Here is a 21181-nt window from a genome sequence, read left to right as displayed (position 1 = left end):
AAGTTTTAAAAAGTTGGAATGGGAATTAATTATAAAATATAAAGCATATATTGGCTAATATATGATGATATTGACTACAGATTAAAAGGTAATACTAAATGACTGTTTTTAGGTACTCGTACTCGTTGTCTTCTGCTTCATCCGGGACTGGGTCGGGGCAGCAGACTCACTAGAGACACCAAGAATTCCATCTCCCCAGACATCTCCTCCAGCTCCTCCAGGGAGGGCCCAAAGAGTTTCCAGACAAGCCGAGAGACATAGTCCCTCCAGCGTGTCCTGGACCATCCCCTGGGCCTCCTCCCGGTGGGACGTCCCTGGAACTCCTCCTGAGGAAGCAGGAGGCATCCAGTATAGATGCCTGAGCCACCTCTCGATGTGGAGGAGCTGCGGCTCTACTCCGAGCCCCTCCCAGATGGCCTAGTTCCTCACCCTACTTCTAAAGGAGTGCCTGGCCACCCTACAGAGGAAGCTCATTTCAGCCGCTTGTATCCGGGATCTCATTCTTTCGATCATGACCCAAAGTTCATGGCCATAGGTGGGGATAGGAACGTAGAGCGACTAGTAAAATCGAGAGCCCTCTCTTCACTTCAACAGACCGGCACAGTGTCCCCATTATTGCGGCAGCTGCACTGATCCATCTGTCGATCTCCCGCTTCATTCTTCCCTCACTTGTGAACAAGACCCCAAGATACTTGAACTGCTCCACTTGAGGCAGGAACTCCCCTCCAACCTGAAGAGGACAGGCCACCCTTTTAAGCTCAAGAACCATGGCCTCTGACTTGGAAGAACTGATCTTCATCTCCTGTCCATAAAAGTTATGAACAGGATTGGTGAAAAAGGGAAGCCCTACCGGAGTCCAACATGCACTGGGAATAGGTTCGTCTTAGTGAAGCTGAAGCCACCCCCGAAGCAGTGCCACCGTGGAGCTTTTTAACCACCTCGGTGACTTCAGCCTGGGTGATGAACGAGTCCAACCCCGAGTCTCCAGTCTCTACTTCCACCAGGGAATACATGACAGCAGGATTGAGGAGATCCTCGAAGTACTCCTTCCACAGCTCGATACTGTCCCCAGTCAAGGTCAGCAGCTCCCCACCCCCACTGTAAAGAGTAAACTGTTTCCCCCTCCTGAGGCGCTGGACAGTTAGCTTGAATCACTTCAAGGCCAACTGGTAGTCCTTCTCCATAGCCTCAGCGAACTCCTCCCAGGCCCGAATTTTTGCTTCTGCCACCGCCCGGGCCGTGGCACACTTGGCCTCACGATACCCGTCAGTCGCCTCCGGAGTCCCACAAGCCAACCACAGCTGATAGGACTCCTTCTTCAGCTTGACAGCATCCCTTAGTGCTGGTGTCCACCACCGGGTTTGGGGATTGTCACCGCAGACCTTACGGCCACAGCTATGGGCAGCAGCATCAAAAATAGATGCAGAGAACATGGGCCACTCTGACTTTATATCTCCAAGCTCCCCTGGAATCTGGTCAAAGCTCTCCTGGAGGTAGGAGTTGAATACATCCCTGGCCGCAGGCTCCGCCAGAAATTCCCAGCAGATCCTCACTATGCGCTTGGGCCTGCCAAGTTTGTCCAGCTTTCTCCTCTTCCAGCGGCACCAACTCACCACCAGCTGGTGATCAGTGGACAGCTCAGCCCCTCTCTTCACCCAAGTGTCCAAAACATGCGAAGGTCTGACAACACTTATATGACAACACATATATAAACATTTTCCAATTGGGGGCTTCATTAAAGAAGAATTATTAAACTTCAAACGTTTTCTCATTCCTGAACTTGTGTAGCAGCTTAATCTCTGTCTTAAATGTAAACAAACAAAATTAATATTCTCCCTCAATACAAATTACATGTATGTGTGCAAAATAATAGCAGTCCAACATAACTAATCAGATCAACTGTTTTCAATAGGGATTATATTTCTAGTTGACAAATGATTTACTAGTAGGTGTAGTAGAGTAAAAAAAAAACAACAGAGCCAACAGTATCGATATGCATGCAGTTAATTCTGTGTAATTGAAAACGCAGATGTCAAACATATGCCCTTCATGTAGGATGGACAGCATTTATAAGAAACAGTGACTATTCAGGTATTCATAGGAAAGCGTAATGTAAAAAACTATTTTTGAATTAATACTTTGAGATTTTTTAAAGAAAAATAATGACTGCCATTTTTGAACAATTAAATGCAATTTTCCCAATTTTCTGTAAAGTGAAAACACATTCAATAATTTTTTTCCTTATATTTTGATTCAGAATACAATGTGCAGTGTCTGCATTCATTTGCATGTATGGGATTAAAATATATTTTAAGACATTTTAGCTTTTGGTACAATTACAAAGCAAATGTTATCTGTATTTTTACAAATTGTCTGGGACATGAAAATAAAAATAATAAGACCTGCAAAAATAAAAAACAACAAAACATTTGGAGCAGATGTGGTGATTGTGACAGGTAACGATCAGTAATGTTAGGAAATTATGGTGGCATATTAGATAATATCAGATGACAGATCCAGTTCCATGAAACCTACTTAGACATTGTTTAGAGAAGGCTGTGTTCCATCCACTGCTTCAAAGTGCCTCCTGCTGGTTTCTCATGACTCCAATTATTAATTTTTACATAGAAGTAGCAGGACACTGTGTGTAGAACTAAACTAATAAGATGTTTCCATACCTGCTTCAGGATCCCAGCAGCCATTTCATGGCCACAGTCGAAGATGATATGAAACTCTTTTCCTCGTTTCATCTCCTTTAAAAGAGGCTTGGCATCCTTGGTCTCTGCAGGCAGCTGCCGGATCTTTAAGCGGATGTTGTAACGTGATGGTGCTTTTATTAGCTCTTGCAACCGAATGAGGCCTGAAAGACAACCGCAGAAACTGCTCACTTCAATGTATTTTCCATCAATAACAAACCCCACATCACTATCCCAAGTCTTATTCCATGAGGCCAATCTAGATTTTTTCCAATGGACGCAAGGCACAACCATCTTCCCTTCAATAATCTGGATGTAGCCCTCCACATTTCCCCATGCTTAAATATGCATGCCCAACCCCTCACCCCACCCCTCATTGACGACATGTCTTGGAAAATTAGGTCGACTGTAGAGCCACTGATAAGGCCTTGAGGTTCCCAAACCAGACAACCTGCTCTTCAAGAGTACACTTTTAGATTCTTGTTTATGAGCACCAAACACAGGATCGGGGACAAGAGGCAGCCAGATCTGCACTGGGAAAAAGATCGTCTCTGTGTTGGGAATGCGGGCACAACCCTTGCTTTGGTTGTAAAAGGGTTATATACTTCTTAAAAGAATCCTCAGCACCACATATTACCACAGCACCCCCTACAAAATGTTTCATGGGACACAGTTATGAAGATTCTCAAGATCTAAAAACACATGTAGAACATACATATCAATCCCTCAGCCATTCCTAGAGAGTAAAGAGGTGGTCCACTGCTCCACAAGCCGGATAGAGCCACACTGCTACTTCAGAATCTGAAGTTCAATATTCAGTTAGAGCCTCCTTTCCAACCTCCTAGAGCAAGACTTTCAAACTCCAGTCCTCAAGTGCCAGTGTCTGGCAATTTTTACATACTTTTACAACTTTCTGGCATCAACACACCTGAGTCAAATCATTAGGTTTAACAGGTCTCAGTAAAACTTGCCTTCGGAGGAAATATAGCCATTTGATCGAGGCGTGTTGGACCAGGGACACTTTCAAAGTTGCAAGACACTGGCCCTGTGGGACATGAGTTTGACATCCCTCCCCATGAGTAAGCTTTTCCAGGGAGGTTAAGAAGTGTGATTCCACAATAGTTGAAACACAGCCTATTGACTACTTTCTTAGGGTATTGGGATGATCAAACAGTGCTCAAGAATAAAATGTTGGCCACAATAAAAATATTACCTAAAAATATACCTCGCTAATAATCACCTTTCACTAATATGGACAAACAATTTTCCAATGCAACTTACAAATACACATTAACAAACTTGTGCACACAATCTGAGACATGGTGTGGAATTTGAGTCTATTCTATACTCACGTCCAAATTAAATCCTGACATTAGCGTGAAAATGACCATACACGTACGTTTCTCTGCCACACATTTGATAAATAAGTTCTACTGTCCCTACTTCCTTGGTTGCTTCTGCTTTGTAGAATGATGTTCAAATCTTATAATTTTCTTAGATTTTTGTGAGTCTGGAGAGAAAACAAATCTGCCTTCAGATTCTGAATGGTGAACTGGAACTTATTACTTTCAAACATGTCATTGTTTTCAACTATGTCAGAGTCTGGAAATATAAAACTAGGTAGTTAAATTTTGCTTTAATATGTTATATGTTCTTCAAATTGTATCCATGAAGCACCCCGTGCCCCTGTAGTTGATCAATGAGAAATGCTGCCTCATCAGTCAACTTTTTTCTTATATCTAGCCTCTGTATTTGATTGAACTCCTCCTAGAGATTTTTATCAATCATCATTTTCTCTCATTTGCACACGTCGTATCTGAGAAAACTACTCCTATAGCTTTTGACTTACAGACTTCAAAATAACTCCGTATACTCACAATGCATTGGGCACCAAAAGTTATCAAGAGCCTCTTGCTACATCAAAGCATGTGGGTGTGGCAGTGTGGCGAATTTCGATATCTCGCTGTTTGAATACGGTCGGCTCTATGAATATGAAGATATGAATGATCTTTGTCACTCTACAAACAGCTCAATAATTAGCCTGTTGCTGCATCAAAGCGTGTGGGTATGGCCAAGACTCAACATCTGACTTCTAAACATAACAGACGAATGTGAAATAACTTCCACAAACAAGGCACCAAACTTTCTGTCTCATCACAGACTAGTTCTCAGCACATTTACAGGTAAATTTGCTCACTGTAGCCCTACCCACTTAGAACAGGAAGTCATATGTTTCACTGATGGATCTTTCACACTTTCACTTACATAAACTTCATGCAGTGTCTGATGACACGGAACAACGTAAAGCTGAATCCTACTGTGAACAGTGACTGTTGACTGGATCCTGTTGGTGTGGCAGCAAGTGCCATATCTTGCCATTCGCCTACAGTCAGTTCTAGATCAAACTTGAATTATCTGATTAGCTTCAAACTGGATATAAATGACCTTTGTCAATCTGCAAAACAACTTAATAGGATTACATTGGAATTTGACTCAACTGTGCCCCCTAGAATATTTAAAACAGTTATATATATATCCCTGTTGCATCATTGGATCCATACCAAATTTGTGCTTCATCATGGATGACAGTACTTAAGCTCCACACACTTAGAACATGAAGTCACCTGTTTCACTGGTAGATGGATTCACTCTGACTCATACCAGTGTCAAGCAGTGTCTGATGACACAGAACAAGGTGAGGTTGAATCCTACCCTGAACAGTGACTGTTGGCTGGGCAGTGTGGGCGTGGCAGAGCGACAAATTTTATGTTTTGCTATTTGCATATGGTCACCTTGAAGTCACACACGCACTGTCCGATTTGCTCCAAACTGGATATAAATTATCTTCTTAACATTGAAACAGCTTAATATGACTACATTGGAATTTGACTCAAATGCGCCCCCTAGGAAATTTCAATAGCTTATATTTATCTGACTCATTATACAGGTCCTTCTCAAAAAATTTGCATATTGTGATAAAGTTCATTATTTTCCATAATGTCATGATGAAAATTTAACATTCATATATTTTAGATTCATTGCACACTAACTGAAATATTTCAGGTCTTTTATGGTCTTAATATGGATGATTGTGGCATACAGCTCATGAAAACCCAAAATTCCTATCTCACAAAATTAGCATATTTCATCCGACCAATAAAAGAAAAATGTTTTTAATACAAAAAACGTCAACCTTCAAATAATCATGTACAGTTATGCACTCAATACTTGGTCGGGAGTCCTTTTGCAGAAATGACTTCTTCAATGCAGCGTGGCATGGAGGCAATCAGCCTGTGGCACTGCTGAGGTCTTATGGAGGCCCAGGATGCTTCGATAGCAGACCTTAGCTCATCCAGAGTGCTGGGTCTTGAGTCTCTCAACGTTCTCTTCACAATATCCCACAGATTCTCTATGGGGTTCAGGTCAGGAGAGTTGGCAGGCCAATTGAGCACAGCGATACCATGGTCCGTAAACCATTTACCAGTGGTTTTGGCACTATGAGCAGGTGCCAGGTCGTGCTGAAAAATTAAATCTTCATCTCCATAAAGCTTTTCAGCAGATGGAAGCATGAAGTGCTCCAAAATCTCCTGATAGCTAGCTGCATTGACCCTGCCCTTGATAAAACACAGTGGACCAACACCAGCAGCTGACATGGCACCCCAGACCGTCACTGACTATGGGTACTTGACACTGGACCTCTGAGCAGATCGATCCAAAATATCGATATTATCAATGCCAAGTCGGGATCAGTATCACATCGATACTAGCGTGGTGAGACAGATATTTTAGTTTCAGATTCTCTCCTATTCGTACACTAAATTTCTCAAATTTCTTCACACAGTTTAGCCTAGCGTAGGTTTTCCACATCTGTGCAAACAGCACCTCTCTGTGCTGCCCACGGCCCCTTCCCTCCTCCCTGCTCTACTGGCAGGGCAGCACTGAGAGCAGCCTGTGATGGCGCAGAGAAAGTAAAGCGCTTAGTGGATGTTATTTACTGCAGCTGGACAGTGTCACATGTGATGAGCGTAGAAAAGTCATTCGCCACTGTGGGACCACCAATTTACAGAAACATATGAAAGCAGTTCACCCTTGAGAGAACTGCAAAACAAGTTGAAGGAGGAGGGGGGGGGACTTCCTGAAACCGAGTCCCTGACACAAAGGCACAGGCTTTTCAGGCAAAGATCAGGAATATCCAAAAATTCTCCAACATAAAGAATTTTTTTTTCTATTTAGCAGACTGTTGACAACTATTATCATATATTCATCAACTTAAAAATATCTTACTTGTTTTTTTGGAACTCAAAAGTATACTCTAGATACATACATATATACCTCAAACCTCAAATATAAATATGGCTGAATATAATAACCCCTTTGTGTTAACTGTTGAACTAAAAATAGTATTCCTATTTAGGCTACAAGCAGATTACAGTTAAAGACTTAATTATCTTACTCATTTTGTTATTTCACCTAGATAACTCACAGAGAGCCACGGATAAGAGAATTATTTTAGTATTTTTATAATGTTCTTTTATCTTGCTGTTGTTACTTAATAAGCATTTATTTGCCTACAATGTTTGTCCTGTATTTTACCAAGATGTTGCTTCTGATGAAAAATATGATAGGCATCTCTCAAAAGATAATAAAATAAAGAAATATTACCACATCTGTTATGTTTATTTTTTGTTAAAATGGCACGTCCAAACCATTTACAATATACTTTTCCTAATAATCAGTGGAAAAATCTTTATTGCCTCTACAGCAATCAAACCCTTCTTATAATTGCTGAACCGCTTTTTGCATGTTTTCCCTGTTATTTGTGTGATGTGTCTTTGGTGATGAGCTCCAAATCTTTGAGGTTTGAAGGCCTCCTTTCCATCACCCTAATCGTTCGCTCCCTCCACAGATTCTTTATTGCGATCCAAATCGAGACTCCAACTGGGCTACTCCAAAATATATATTTTTTCCAGTCAGAAGAAACTTGTTGGTAAAATTGAAAGATTACTTTAACCCTAAATTTGCCAGGACTTAAAATAAATGTATGCTTACCTGTAGCTGAGCAATGATTTGCTTCATGTATAGTGGTGAAACATAAGTCATCAACATCCTGGGAAAGGCAATACAATTTCCAGAGCTATTTGCATCAACAGGTTGAACTCAGATGCAATGGCCATTTTCTAGATTTCTACAAAAACCCCATGTTGGAGCAGCTGAATATCTGATCTCAGCATAATTTTTCTGAATTCATGAAATGAAAACATATTTAATATATTTTTGTCATGGAGTGCATGGGTATTATCCAGATGCATACTACAGCAACTGTGCCAGGTTCTGTGTTGGTTCTGCAAACAGAGCCATCTTTCTAAACTGATGTTGAAGTCTCCTGTGTGTCTGCCCACATCCCAATATTCCCAGCTGTTTGGCTTGTGGCATTATTTGTTTACTTCGTGCTTCCAGATGAGTGTACTGCACTGTGGGAAACCAGCCCACAGACTGCTGAATCTGTGACAGAGACTCCCTGTTTTTCATTAAATCAAATACTCTGTCGCTGTACTGCTGATATCCCCAAAGTGCTGACCAGTGGGACTTTGACAGTGTTCCATTTAACTATCAGTTGACAAAGTGACTTATAAGTTGTCCCTCACAACAGAAACACCACCACACGTATTTCTAACAGCAGTTTGCTGATGTGTCACAAAGTATGCATTGACCAGTGCAACAGAAAAACTGTCAATTCACAAACAACTGCAATGTTAGGTGAAAAGAGAAGTCTACAAATTATAAAGGATGAATTATAGTTGTGTTGGCATTAGTAATGATGAAATGCATAAGGTATAATCTGATGTAAAAAAACAAAGTCTTACAGTAATTTTCATTTATGCTTTTCCTGTTATCTAGAGACAACCACTTGCTTCTGGGAAGCACATTTGAACACTATCTCTCTTTTACTCCTTACCCACCAACAAGGTTTGGAGCCCGTTCCGGTTCCTGAACACGATTTCAAACCGGTGATGGTGGTTCCAAAGCGTGAACTCTGGTTCAACTCGGGCACTGCAGAATACTTGGTTCTTCTGCACAAACTGTAACGTCATCCGTTAATTATAATTTGATAAAGTCTGGAGGAACAAATAGAGAAAAATCTAAAACAAAACCACTCAGCTTTAGCAACTTGAGAAGTACAGCTTAAAAAATGGGAAGACTAAACAGCACACACGGTTAGTATTGCAGCTTTAAGGTGACATAAATACAAGAATGGACCTGGATCGAGGAGCTAAAGGCAGGCACACAGGACAGTCAAACATTTATTTAAAGAGAACAAAAAGCACTGCTGAGGTATGTAATGCAAAAGATAGAACACAAGAGAAGTAAAAAAAACAAAAACAAATTGTGTTACCTGATAGGAGTGGAGAAAGAAAGTCCAACCAAACCAAATTGTAAAAACAGTCTACTGAAACACATCAATATTGAACATACAAGAGTAACACCCAAAACCAAGATAGAACCAGACACCAAGCAACATAAGGAAAACAAATACAATTAATGCTGCAAGCAGCATTGGCCCTCGCAGCTTTGTGCCACTCAGTCTGTGTAGTGACCGTGGGAGCCTAGGATCGCCGTCCTCATGCCACCATCGAGCACGCTGCCACCAGGTACTGTGACCACGCTTTCATATGATCTTCGGTCATGCTGAGTTCTGCTCTAGTGAGAAGCATGGAGAATTTGGCCAAAATCCGAGCTTCTTGATGGAAGCTGTGCTAACTTTCTGTTTGGTGGCTAAGGATTAACGAAGACTTACTGTTGTGCTTTGAAAATGTCATACAAAATTATTATGCCTTATTAGGGAAAGTTTCAAAGTTCTGGACACTGTGACAGAAGGTTAATCAACTAAGAAACCTTTTATTTGGTTGTCAGTGGGTGAGGCTAAATTGATGTCATCAACTGATCATGCCAACGTGTTTAGCATTCTTGCACGATGATGCACATAAACTTTGGGATATATCGGATGAAATATGGGGGATATAAAGCATTTAAAATTTTCTAAGGGGTGTTGTTGATCTATATTTTAATACAATCCAATACAGCTGTTTGGGGGTTGACAATGATTATCCATATTCAATTTGGAGTAAATCATACAATCCATGTCTGAGCCCAACGTATGTAAATGGCGAGACATGAACATTTGTCACCCTCGCCACGCCCACATTGTCTGGCCATCAGTCACTTTTCAGAGAAATACTCAATCCATCTTGTTTTGTGTGATCAAACATGTCAGAGTCAAATTGTAAAAGAAGTTACATCCGCAGGTAAACCATGTGACTTCCTGTTCTAACTGGGCAGGGCTAAGGTGATGTCATTAATTTCTCATATCAATGTGCTAAACATTCACGGTGATGGACATATAGCTGTTTGAAAGGGGGCGTAGTCGATCCAAATTTCAATATAATCCACTTGACCTGTTTTTAGGTTGCCAAAGATGATTCTTCTCCAGTTTGAAACAGATCAGATCATGCATGTGTGATTTAGAGGCAACTGTAGGCGAATGGTGAGATGTAGAAATTAAATGCTCTTTTTTTTTTTTTTAACCGTGTCCTGTTGCAGAGTAGAATTGCTGTCTGAGTGCCAAGAAGAAGCCCAACAGATTTTCTTTCACAAGTGGAGCATTACAGCTAATGCTTTAAAGCTCTGCTTGATATTTATAAACTTCATTAGAAACTGCTCTGGGATTATTTCAATTGTTATGGAAATTGAGACTGAAACAAAAGGGAAAATATTAAGGAAGAAAGAGATAGAGTTGGGGCAAAAACGAGAGAAGGAGAAAAGAATGGAGGATCAGTTTTAGTTCTGATGTCATTATCATTTGGTCAAATGTTGTTTTTTACTTGAGTTTCTGCATCATTGCCAATTTAAGCCATAGCTGAATTTTGCTTTGAGAGATTTAATATATTGCAAAAATCTTGTCACTGAAACAACATACTTACAGTAAAAATATTGTATAAATTAAATTGAAAATCCATGCATTGAAATTAATAAATAAATAAATGTTTGTAACATTGTGGCAGACTAGGCATGGAGGATGAGAATGAAACCTTGCTCTGCTGGCGTAGGGAGGGAAAGATGATGGCCTGACTAGGCATGGGATAATTATTTAGAGAAGCCTGATGAGGCAAAGAGAGGGCATGACATAGTCAAACCAAGAGTGAAAAGGGAGTGAAGACTTGACTGTACCTGACAAGGTAGCAAGTGAGGGGATGGTTTGTATGAAGGAGCGAGGAGGAGAACAATTAGCTGCGGCTGACAGTCATTGAAGAATGAAGAGCTTGAAGAGGCTAAGAGCTGAGAGATTGTTCAGCAGCTAGCACGGAGTGAAGGTCTGGGCAAACGTATGAAGAGAATGCTGAAGAAGACCAGTGGCCGAGCTGTTGGAGGGAAACTGTAGGAACTCCTTAGGTTGCTGCTGCAGTGGCTGCCCCAATTCTGAATGAGTGGCCTGAGAACTGATTAGGAGGTAGGTTTCACTGAGCTAAAGTTTGCCTCAGAAACCTAAGGAACCAGGAGGAGGACATGGGGGCTCCTTCTCAGTGAGAAAGAGGGGCACACTGGGTGAGTTGAGTCTGTTAAGTGCGAACTTGAACATAGCTTGAAAGGGGCAGAACGGGCCATCTAGATGAGTGACGGAGATGAAGCATGGGCCTTTCCCTTTAGAATGGCCTGAGAAATCCATAGAAGGTGAGAAGAAAAGCACTGAAAAGGAGAGATTTTAGGTAGGAAGAAAGAGGGCCGGAGTGGAGGGCAGTGAGGAGGTTTTTAAGGATGGGGAGAGTAATAGGTCTCCGGGAATCAGGCTGAGAATCGCAGTGTTTAGAGATACCTTTAAGGAAAAGTTTGATGGCATGATTTGCTAACAGACTTGGAGAAGGTTCAGAACGAAACTCTTTAGAGAAGAAAATGATGCCTGCAAATAAACTCTGAATGTAGGAGAGCTTGAAACGGCTGTGTTCAAAGCAGAAAATTACGAAAGCTAGGACCGTTTGAATGAGAACTGGGTACAATGGAGTTTTATGAGCGAGACAGAATTTTGCAAAGGTTTGCCAGGCAATAGAATAGGAATTGAGAGAATGGAAGAAGCCAAACCTTATTTCAAATAGAATTTGGCTGATTGCATCAATGGATAAAGGGATGGATTTAGTCCAGCTTCAGGTCATTGAGAGGAGGAATCAGAGTAGGGAGAGCGTTGGCAACTGAATTAGAATAACCTGGAACACGACGAGCAGAAATGATTAAGCTGTGAGTTACAGCCTGCCAGGTGATGCGACGGAGGTAAGGCTTGACAGCTTTAGAAGATGAGTGGCCTTTGTTGATTGCATTGACCACGGCTGCGTTGTCACATAAAGCGGTGATGCGCTTTCGTTTCCAGAAACGACCCCAGATGCAGCAGGCTACGGTGATGGGGATGATCTCATAGAAAGCTGAGAATTGGGATTGGGGAAAGGTAGGTAGGCCATACATCAGCGAACCATTCTCCCTGAAACAACCCCCCAAAACCTACGGATGGAGCTGCGTCCCTAAAAAAATCAAGTTAACGACGTGGTCATAAAAGAAGGATACCATTCCAGTTCCTAAGTAGACAGGACCAGAAAGCCAGATCGGAACGACAGCCTTCATCTAAAGTAGCAAGGTCGAGCAGAGAAAGGACAGAATTAGCTAGGTCGAGCAAGGGTGATGAAGGAATGACCCTGGGGAATGATCCGCATAGCAAAATTTAGATGGCCCAGGAAAGACAGAAGTTGACGTTTGGAAACAACTGGGGAAGAAATAAAAGTGAAAGTGAAACTGTTTTCATTGAGAATACTGTTTTAAATTATTGAAAAAGATCTGACTGCTAAGACTAAGCTTTTCACCATCAGTCCTATCTGTTATTTTACCAAATGGATTTCCCAAAACAATTTGATTGTTTATTAAATACCTTCTTAGAGTAATTAACACTAACAAAAATTAAACAAAAAAGTTAATATATACATGCCTATATACACCAAAATGTCTAGAGCCATCTCTGCCCTGTGCTTGCTCAGGATGTAGGAGATTAAGTCAAAGTTTTTTTTTTTTTACAATCTTGACATGGCGCCGTTTTCTTATCTGCTACATAATGTAACTTTATAATTTCAGCAAACAAAAATAACTATTAGGTGCGTACATTCTTACCTGTAGAGCAGGGTTGTTACAGTTAGCCACAGAAGGGGTCCTAACACTCCAAACATTAGCCCCTTTTCCATTGTTTGTGGAAAGCCTGAGGATTTTAAAAGCCCTGGGCGTGTTTAAATACAAATTTACCCAGGTAATTTCACTTTCCCGGAGTTTTACTTTCACAGGTTCGAGGTCCTGGTCTGGGGTAAGTCTTTACAGCTTTCTCTGGGATTGTTAAAGGGGCAGGGTTGTGTGCAGCAGGACCATTGCACCAGCAACTGCAGTAAAGGGGCGGGTTTTACAAATTAATTGTTTTTATACCAATGGTTTGTCACAAAAAGTAGTTTTAAGATGATTTTAAGGGACAAAGTAGACCTCAAAACATCTTCTCTGCAGTCAGTTCATCAAGAATGAGCCTACTTTAAAATGTTTTTTCAGAGTTTTTGGAGCAGCGGAGCTCCCCTTACAGGCTGATCTTGCTGCTAAGCTAAGTTAACTGGCGGTTGGACTGGAACTTCCCCACCAACCGCTGCCTGATTTCGGCCCAGCACACTGGCATTTCCCACTACCTGTTATCTGTTTGTGGCGGCTGAAAGTAAATGTAAAGCATTTAGTGGGTAAGTGATAAATAACTGCAAATACTAAGTACCAGAACATAAAACGGAATTTTTCATCTGAAACATATTCCGTTTAGTTAATGTGGTGTTAATTATAACCTGTTTCGCCACAGATCTGTAAGACAAATTTGTCAATGCAGTGCTGATGATCAGACCACTTTAAATTTTCCTTGTACATAAAAAATACACATTTCCCTAAGACTAGCTTTTCATGTAAACCTATCTTAGTGGAGTGCCAAATCTTCATCATTTTTAAATTTTCATAGTTTTATGCAGACAGCTCTGCAGTAGGAGAGACCACAGTGAGGTTTGGATGCTGTTTCCCAGAAGCTCTATGATCTTCTTCATCCTTACGTCATGCCATCTTCTACTCCACTGTTTCATCTTCTACTTTATATAAATACTTGCTTAGGTTTAGACAGTCAAGGTATCAATTCCATGGACTTATGCACTGATTATCGTTTTTTTAAAATTCTAATAAATAAATGTTTTCCCGCTTTGCATTACAGGGGAGGCACTTTTAGTTCAAGGTCCTTCCATTCGGATTCTCTCTTTCTCCCCGAGTGTTCACCCGGTGTGTGGCAGCGGCCCTCTCCCCTCTCAGTGGTATTTTAAGCCTTCCCCTGGGGTTCTGATGTGGTAGCACTCCTCCTCTTGTAAACCTGAGGGTTCAGGTGTTACACTGTGGACTACTCCATCCTTCTTTTCTAAGGTGCCATCTGCGGCGGGCTATGCCCAGCCACTCCACTTTGCCCGTTTCATATCTGGGGCTCCTTCTGAAGTTAGAGAAAATTGCAAAGCTTTTTATTAACAGTATATCTACTATTATATCGATATTTGTATATTATATTATATAATATATATATTAGTATGATGTTAGTATATCTATATGTGACACATTTAAACTAAAGCTGAAGCAATTTTTAAATAATCGTTAACTAAATTAGTAATTAAATTGAATTATTAACTCGAGTATACATACTCTGAAACATGCCTTTTGCTGAAGAGCAACCCACTCAGAGCAGTGATTCCTGACAAAACTGTTCAAAAAATATGTTTTGCATTTTAGATGAAAAACCTTCTTTGTCTGTACATATGCTCAATCCATCAATTGTTCGTGTTTTTACAAATTTTTTATACAATTGTGCATGCAACAAAATGCATGGTCTCTTTTATTATTTAAATACTTTATTATTAAAATGCCATGTTCTGAGCACTGAATTGAGTTTTTTTTATGTTTTTGCAATTTACAATACATTTAAAGTGTGCAATAAATGTTTGTTTTTTAAGTTCAAAACGCTTGTTTATTGAAGTATGATAATTTACTTATCTCTTGTTAGATTAATCAATTAATCGAAAAAATAATCGCTAGATTAATAGATTATTAAAATAATCCATAGTTGCAGCCCTAACTTGAAGCACTAGATCAAAGCAAGCTTCAGTCACTTCAGGACTCTGAATGGTTGGAGTAACTGTGCCCCACTCTGAACAATCAGGTACTGTTTTTCATCACTTGGGGTCATTCACAGTCTGCAAAAAGACATTCATCTCCAAATAATTTAGCATAACCAGGCGGTGATGTCATACCCTGTCCTAATGCAGCTGAACACTAGGGGTTTTACACCCTTTATTCCAAGTTAAACTCACTACTCAAAATGGGAGTGCTTTAAAAGTGAAACGCATACAAATGGGAAAGAACTTGATGTCCCACTGAGTATCATTCATTTCCTCACGTTAAGACCATTGCTATAAAGGTTTTTAGATATGCCAACATCCATCACCAGAGGAGACAGTGTTTCAGCAACTCTTGGCATTGTGAAGAGTTCTGGACAATACATTAATGCATAAACTTATACTTGTTTCCAATAATGAATTAAATTTAGAGCTTTTATTTAAGATAATTTTTTTAAGTGAATATATACAGGGATTGGACAATGAAACTGAAACACCTGTCATTTTAGTGTGGGAGGTTTCATGTCTAAATTGGACCAGCCTGGTAGCCAGTCTTCATTGATTGCACATTGCACCGGTAAGAGGAGAGTGTGAAGGTTCAATTAACACGGTAAGAGCACAGTTTTGCTCAAAATATTGAATGGGTGACATACCAGAGTTCAAAAGAGGACAAATTGTTGGTGCACGTCTTGCTGGCGCATCTGTGACCAAGACAGCAAGTCTTTGTGATGTATCAATAGCCACAGTATCCAGGGTAATGTCAGCATACCACCAAGATGGACGAACCACATCCAACAGGATTAACTGTGGACGCAAGAGGAAGCTGTCTGAAAGGGATGTTCGGGTGCTAACCCGGATTGTATCCAAAAAACATAAAACCACGGCTGCCCAAATCACGGCAGAATTAAATGCGCACCTCAACTGTCTTGTTTCCACCAGAACTGTCCGTTGGGAGCTCCACAGGGTCAATATACATGGCCGGGCTGCTATAGCCAAACCTTTGGTCACTCATGCCAATGCCAAACGTCAGTTTCAATGGTGCAAGGTGCGCAAATCTTGGGCTGTGGACAATGTGAAACATGTATTGTTCTCTGATGAGTCCACCTTTACTGTTTTCCCCACATCCGGAAGAGTTACGGTGTGGAGAAGCCCCAAAGAAGCGTACCACCCAGACTGTTGCATGCCCAGTGTGAAGCATGGGGGTGGATCAGTGATGGTTTGGGATGCCATATCATGGCATTCCCTTGGCCCAATACTTGTGCTAGATGGACGCGTCACTGTCAAGGACTACCGAACCATTCTTGACCATGTGCATCCAATGGTTCAAACATTGTATCCTGAATGTGGTGCCGTGTATCAGGATGACAATGCACCAATACACACAGCAAGACTGGTGAAAGCTTGGTTTGATGAACATGAAAGTGAAGTTGAACATCTCCCATGGCCTGCACAGTCACCAGATCTAAATATTATTGAACCACTTTGGGGTGTTTTGGAGGAGCGAGTCAGGAAACGTTTTCCTCCACCAGTATCACGTAGTGACCTGGCCACTATCCTGCAAGAAGAATGGCTTAAAATCCCTCTGACCACTGTGCAGGACTTGTATATGTCATTCCCAAGACGAATTGACGCTGTATTGGCCGCAAAAGGAGGCCCTACACCATATTAATAAATTATTGTGGTCTAAAACCAGGTGTTTCAGTTTCATTGTCCAACCCCTGTATATAGAGATTCACCATTTAAGTTTTTAAGTGTCTTCACAGAAATCAAGAGTAAATTGCTAACACTTTCAGCCTGTTTACATTGTAGACAGATGCTAGTGTGGAACAGTAGCTCTGCAAACACAACACAGAACTCATGCATATTACTCAAAATCACAGCATTAATGAACGGCGACAGTTTATTCAAAGCACTATAAAACTGCGAGACAACCTACCTCCATTTTTCATCATATGGCATGTTGTCTTCACACCTTGTCAACACTCAGCACACATGTTGCTATCATTAAAGTGCACTTGTCACCACACACACTGAAATAAATTTGAAAACTAACCAGCTGCTTCTACTCTCTATTCTAAGAGTGAATTAGCCTTTTTCAGTCCACTAACTTATTTACTAATAAAATCATGTTAAGGAAAGTGTTTTTGCTGTAAAATTATCATATCATAATCAAATGTTTCATGAAATACAAAACAGGAAAGATAAAATAGGGAAATAGGAGCTCAATCCATACAATGCTGTTAAAAAGTAGCTCTTTTACATCATTGTTCTGTTTTTGCTTTGTCTGTCAAATAAAAAATTTTTAAACAATCAAATTTTGTTATCGGAATAGGATAACCTGAGCAAAAACAAGAAGCAGTTTTTAAATGATGAGTTCATTTATTAAGAAAAAAAAAAAAAAACATCAAACCCAATGTGGCTCTATCTGAAAAGTATCCCCCCCTTTTATTAATCACAAAAAACAAAAAACAACTGATGACTGTTGGACAAGTCAGAATCAGGGAATCACTTAAATAGAACCTGCCTGACAACATGAAGCAGGTGGAGTAAACTTATATGGCAACACACAAAGTACCAGAGAAACAAAGTCATTGGCATCAGTCAGTATATCAGTCCAGAATCAGTTACAAAGCCAACTAGAGTAAGAACCATTACCCACAAATGAAGAATCTATGGCGCAGTGAAGAACCTTTCCAGGACAGACTGGCCTCCCAGAATTGCTCTAAGAGCATATTAAAGACTCACCCAGGAGGTTACTAAAGAACCAAGAATAAACTAGCAAAACTAATATTAGCTTTCTCTGCAGAACGACAAAGAGTAATAATATTCTGCACAATTAGCACATTTATTTAAATCCTTGAAATAAATTAATTCAATGTTTGTTTTACATTTTCCTTCAGTCTTTTATAACTGTGTACATCTGTATAAAATATTTTAAAACAGTGTACTATTTTAGGTCATATTAGCTTTCATTTTATCTGGATACTTGTTACCACCCGTGGGGATGTGGGTGTTTTTGCGGGTTGCAGGTCGGACCTGTTGTGTCTGCACTGAGGCCTCCTGCCTTCTTCCCCCTCCCGCTGCTGTCATTCTGTGAAACTGAATACTAGCTTTGAGTAAGACCTGCTGATAACTGGCCAATTCATCGCTTGCTGTTAGGAGAACTGTCTAGGTTGATGTTTCATACAGGTTTCATGGCAAGATAGTTATCCCCGATAGAATCTGGGAAAAATATTGACATTAAATTTAGCCTTTGAATAAGATATTAATTACATGTCATAATATTACTTTAGTTTAAGCCTACTCCCCTACCTGTACACCCTGTGTATAAAATAGGCAATTGATGGTGGCATCAATTTCAGAAAGAGCACAGGAAGGTCCAGAGGTTAGCAATAAAATAGATTTAGGCATAAAATCATCACATGCATTTTTTTTAAGCTAGTTTTTAACATGTGTGTTCGTCATTGATGGAACTTTTTTTTTTTCTATCGATAATGCACATCTGTGTCTGGTGTGCATGTAGGCCTATATAAAATTCCTAATTTCATTTCAAATATTTTAATTGGTGTTTATGTGAGAATATGGCCAAGTGTGGAGGACAGTGATGAAGAGAAAGGAAAAGGCAAACAACTGGATGGCAGGCGGGAAGAACAGAGTGAGGAAGAGCAGATTGAATGAGGGTTAGAGATCTTAGATGAGGCTATTGCTGACCCACAGCTCAGTAAGCCTCAAACAACCGGATCCAAAATTTGTTCTAAAAAGGTTCTTAACCAAATATACAAAATTTCCTGTGGAACAATATAACACAGAGACAGTAGGAGAAAATCCCTAACCCCATGAATTTTGCTTTGAAGCGGAAAGAAGTGGAAAACACTGAAGGAGAATGTCGGTTTATCGGTTTATGACCTTCGGCTCAAGCCCACTCTGGCTACACAGCAAAACAATGTTACATAGCACACCAACAAGCACACCTCTTAATGGCTCAAAAATGAAAAGAAGAATGGGCCAAAATTCCTCCACAGTGATGTAAAAGACTCATTACCAGTTAGTGCAAATATGGCAGTAACTGGCAATATTGTTGAAGTCAAGTTTATGATTTCTATGATTTTATCATTATTCCTTTAATAAATGAAGAACTGTGTTTTGTATTTGTCTATTTTTTTTTCTGACATTTGTACTGTCAGGGGGCAAATACTTTTTCACAGTTTTGTATATATTACCCTAACTGAGGCAGAGAGACACTTAGGAATAAGCGTAAGCAACAGCAAAAAAATGTGAGTTTTATTTTCCAGCAGTTGCTTTTCACTTAAGACCTAATCAAACTTAGCAACAGCAGTAGTGTTTTAGGTGGTTGTGTAGATGTTATATCTTTACTGGGAGTCTTGTAACACATGCTCCTGCCGCTTTTTCAGTTTTGCTATTATAAAGTTGGTCCATTAGAGAAGAACCATTATAGTTATTGATTTGCTTGTTTCCCCCCTGCTTTGTACAAAAACAGCAGAAATAAACTATTTACAACCCGTTTTCGTATCTGGTTCTTGAAAAGCATCTTTGGTAGACAGCAGCTAATGGTGATTCAGAGCAGTGAACATGTTAAAATATAAAAATTGATGACTCAGTATCTCAAGAGACACCCAGTACAGAGCAAAACTTCATAAAACAAAGAGAATCCAATTTAATGTGATTTCTGTATGCACACAGTTTCCATTTCCAGTGTGACTGGTCCTCAATATCAAGTCACCTGTGTGAATAGCGACAATAAAAAGGCAAAGCTGTTGTCTGGTGAAGCCAGCACCTCATTTCCGATCATTTAGACAGAAAATCAAGCCATTATTAGTACCAGCTATGTCCACTTCACGATTTAATTAAGAGAGGTGGTGGGATCAGCAGGGATCAATTCCTACCTGACGTAGCAGACACGGTTTGTTCCCCCAACTTCAACCCCTCTATCAGGAACAAACTGGAGAGAAAAAGTTCCTGACAGACTGGTTCACTTTCAACTGCTTGTTTGAACTTTTTGCTAAACATTTAGGCCTATAAATATACACTGCTCAAAAAAATAAAGGGAACACTCAGATAACACATCCTAGATCTGAATGAATGAAATATTGTCATTGAATACTTTGTTCTGTACAAAGTTGAATGTCCTGACAACAAAAATCACACAAAATCATCAATGTAAATCAAATTTATTAACCAATGGAGGTCTGGATTTGGAGTCACACACAAAATTAAAGTGGATAAACACACTACAGGCTGATCCAACTTTGATGTAATGTCCTTAAAACAAGTCAAAATGAGGCTCAGTATTGTGTGTGGCCTCCACGTGCCTGTATGACCTCCCTACAATGCCTGGGCATGCTCCTGATGAGACGGCGGATGGTCTCCTGATGGATCTCCTCCCAGACCTGGACTAAAGCATCCGCCAACTCCTGGACAGTCTGTGGTGCAACGTGACTTTGGTGGATGGAGCGAGACATGATGTCCCAGATGTGCTCAATCGGATTCAGGTCTGGGGAACAGGCGGGCCAGTCCATAGTTTCAGTGTCTTCATCTTGCAGGAACTGCTGACACACTCCAGCCACAGGAGGTCTAGCATTGTCCTGCATTAGGAGGAACCCAGGGCCAACCGCACCAGCATATGGTCTCACAAGGGGTCTGAGGATCTCATCTCGGTACTTAATGGCAGTCAGGCTACCTCTGGTGAGCACATGGAGGGCCGTGCAGCCCTCCAAAGAAATGCCACCCCACACCATTACTGATTCACTGCCAAACCAGTCATGCTGAAATGATGTTGCAGGCAGCAGATCACTCTCCACGGTGTCTCCAGACTGTCACATCTGTCACATGTGCTCAGTGTGAACCTGCTTTCACCTGTGAAGAGCACAGCGCGCCAGTGGCGAATTGGCCAATCCTGGTGTTCTCTGGCAAATGCCAAGCGTTCTGCACGGTGTTGGGCTGTGAGCATAACCCCCATTTGTGGACGCCGGGCCCTCATACCATCCTCATGGAGTCGGTTTCTAACCGTTTGTGCAGACACATGCACATTTGTGGCCTGCTGGAGGTCATTTTGCAGGACTCTGGCAGTGCTTCTCCTGTTCCTTCTTGCACAAAGGCGGAGGCAGCAGTCCTGCTGCTGGGTTGTTGCCCTCTTACGGCCTCCTCCATGTCTCCTGGTAGCGCCTCCAGGCACTGGACACTACGCTGACAGACACAGCAAACCTTCTTGCCACA

The 21181-nt window shown here is 40.8% G+C and overlaps 1 protein-coding gene across 3 annotated transcripts in view; it reads right to left on the bottom strand.

Moving 5' to 3' along the window:
- The window catches only part of grik2 (glutamate receptor, ionotropic, kainate 2), a 559972-nt gene that overhangs the window by 351593 nt on the left and 187198 nt on the right, over nt 1-21181 (bottom strand). For all 3 annotated transcript variants that reach the window (XM_047360663.1, XM_047360664.1, XM_047360665.1), the window contains one exon: nt 2679-2860. In XM_047360663.1, coding sequence (XP_047216619.1) covers nt 2679-2860 — 182 coding nt within the window. The remainder of the gene's footprint in view (nt 1-2678; nt 2861-21181) is intronic.

Source organism: Girardinichthys multiradiatus, chromosome 3 (genome assembly GCF_021462225.1).
Source record: "Girardinichthys multiradiatus isolate DD_20200921_A chromosome 3, DD_fGirMul_XY1, whole genome shotgun sequence".
Taxonomy (NCBI): domain Eukaryota; kingdom Metazoa; phylum Chordata; class Actinopteri; order Cyprinodontiformes; family Goodeidae; genus Girardinichthys; species Girardinichthys multiradiatus.
This window is presented reverse-complemented; position numbering and strand designations above follow the sequence as displayed.